Source organism: Chaetura pelagica, unplaced genomic scaffold, assembly GCF_000747805.2.
Source record: "Chaetura pelagica isolate M959 unplaced genomic scaffold, ChaPel_1.0 scaffold439, whole genome shotgun sequence".
Lineage (NCBI taxonomy): Eukaryota > Metazoa > Chordata > Aves > Apodiformes > Apodidae > Chaetura > Chaetura pelagica.
The window spans coordinates 37,914-40,020 of NW_009954451.1; the positions used below are offsets into that span (position 1 = coordinate 37,914).

At 65.2% G+C, this 2,107-nt stretch overlaps 1 protein-coding gene across 1 annotated transcript in view; it reads left to right on the plus strand.

Annotated features, from left to right (window-relative positions):
- ANKRD24 (ankyrin repeat domain 24) overlaps positions 1 to 2,107 on the plus strand; it is a 9,212-nt gene that overhangs the window by 4,577 nt on the left and 2,528 nt on the right. Inside the window, exons 6-13 of the mRNA XM_010004503.1 lie at positions 37 to 219; positions 707 to 735; positions 895 to 987; positions 1,284 to 1,388; positions 1,501 to 1,545; positions 1,667 to 1,765; positions 1,865 to 1,961; positions 2,030 to 2,103. Coding sequence (XP_010002805.1) covers positions 37 to 219; positions 707 to 735; positions 895 to 987; positions 1,284 to 1,388; positions 1,501 to 1,545; positions 1,667 to 1,765; positions 1,865 to 1,961; positions 2,030 to 2,103 — 725 coding nt within the window. The remainder of the gene's footprint in view (positions 1 to 36; positions 220 to 706; positions 736 to 894; positions 988 to 1,283; positions 1,389 to 1,500; positions 1,546 to 1,666; positions 1,766 to 1,864; positions 1,962 to 2,029; positions 2,104 to 2,107) is intronic.

The window sequence follows — 2,107 nt, forward strand, 5'->3', positions numbered from 1 at the left end:
TCTGCTCCCCCCCCCCCATCTCTCTGCTCAGGACAGCCCTGATGCTGGCCTGTGAGAACGGCAGCGTGGAGACGGTGGAGGTGCTGGTCACCGGCGGCGCCCAGGTGGCCGTGCTGGACTCCACGGGCCACGATGCCACCCACTACAGCCTGGCCACGGGCAACGCTCTGATCCAGCACTTCCTGCAGGAGGCTGCTCAGCGCCGCTCCTGGGCCAGCGGTGAGGGAGCCCTGGCACCCTGCTGCCCCTGCTCCACGGGGGGCTGGCACCCTGCTTTGGGGCAGGGGGCTGAGTGAGGCTGGGGGGCACGTGTCCCCTTTTTGCCACGTGCTGGAGGTGCCTCCACCCGTGTTGTCACCACCCGAGGGCTGGGAGGTGGTGCTGAGCCTTGGGTGCCTGTCAGGGTGCCTTGCACAGGTTGCACACACGTGTTCATGCGTGTACCAGGCTGTGTCTACGTGTCTGTGTGTGTGCACCCCTGCCATGACACCCCCACCTACACCCGTGTTTGCCTGTCTGCACGTGTCCCCCCTGTACACACACCTATGCCCCCCCCTTGCACGTGTGGGTGCACGTACCCCAAGTGCCCACCCCGTGTGAGCACATTCAGAGGTGCCACTGCACCCACATGGCCTTGCCTGCTGTGCCCACCCTTACAATCCCCTAATCCCCCCCAATTTCTCTTCCCTCTTGCTCTGCCCCCCAGAAGAGGAGTCGGCAGAGAGGACATCCCAGGTAAGGGCTTGCCAGGCTGCCCAGCTCTCACCAGGGCTGGCCCCAGCCTCTGGGCAGGGTTCCCCAGGGAGCTCTGGGGTTCTCCAAAGTGGTGGTGGGTTGGGAAAGAGGGAGGCCACTTTAGATGTGATGGCCCCTCTGCCCTGGTGTCTTCCACAGACGTCTTCACCCAGCCAGTCATCTGTGAGGGAGAAGAACAGCACCCCGAGGAAGAGGAAGGCCCCTCTGCCTCCCCTGGGCACCCTCAGCCAGGTGAGAGCAGGTCCCTCAGCTCCATGTCCACACCTGCTGTGCCAGGGGCAGGGTAACCAAACCATGGCCAGCTCAGGAAGCCTTCCCCAGCTTCTCCCACCCTGGGGGAGACCCCTCCCCACAGTGGAGGTGATGCTCGGGGGCTGCCCTGAGCTGCAAATGGGGGGTTCATCCCTACCCCCAGGTGCCCGCAGCACCCAGGCCCCCAGCCCTTGCTGTGGGTGGGCAGGGGGGGGTGGCAGTGGGGAGGGGGTGGCAGGGCCTGGCCCTGAGCTCTGGTGGCTGCTTGTCCTCAGGAGGACCGAGATGCCTACGAGGAGATCGTGCGGCTGCGGCAGGAGAGGGCCCAGTTCCTGCACAAGATCCGGGGTTTGGAGCAGCAGGAGAAGCAGAGGCGGGAGGTACCAGTGAGCCACGGGGCCACTGGGGAGGTGCCACCATGTCCCTGGGGAGGGGACAGAAGGGATGGGGACAGCATTGATCCCTCCCTGTTTTCTCCCTGTGTCCTGCTAGCGGGCAGAGGTGGATGAGGGCTCCCTGCGCTCCATGGAGAAGCAGGTGAGGCTGGAGAAGGTGTCACGAGTGGCCTCAGCTCTTGAGAGGTCTTGGTGCCTGGGGATGCCCCATGGGACTCTGGTGGGAACGATGGGGACCCCATGCCTGTGTCCTGCCCCCATAGATCCAGGAGCTGGAGAAGCAGCTGGCAGCACGGGATGGTGAAAAGGAGAGGCTGGGCAAGGAGGTGGAGACTCTGCGGAGCCGTTTGTCCTCCCTGGAGGTAGGTGTGGGTGGCAGCTGGCAGTGCCAGGTGCTGTGATGCATGGGGCCCCTTTGCTTCTGCGGGCAGCACCTTGTCACCAGCACTGTGCACCCCCAGAACGAGAAGGAGAACACGAGCTACGACATCGAGACACTGCAGGATGAGGAGGGAGACCCGCTGGAGTTCCCAGGTAGGGCCCGGCCTGCCTCCCAAGGTCCCTGCAGGGCTGGTGGCCCCTGGGGACACGGGTGGGCATGGCACTGGTGTCCCTGCACCCTGCAGGGGCAGAGCTGCTGCTCTCCAAGAAGACGCTGAGCCCCTCAGCTGAGGAGCTGCTGGCCACGCTGCAGCTGCAGGTGC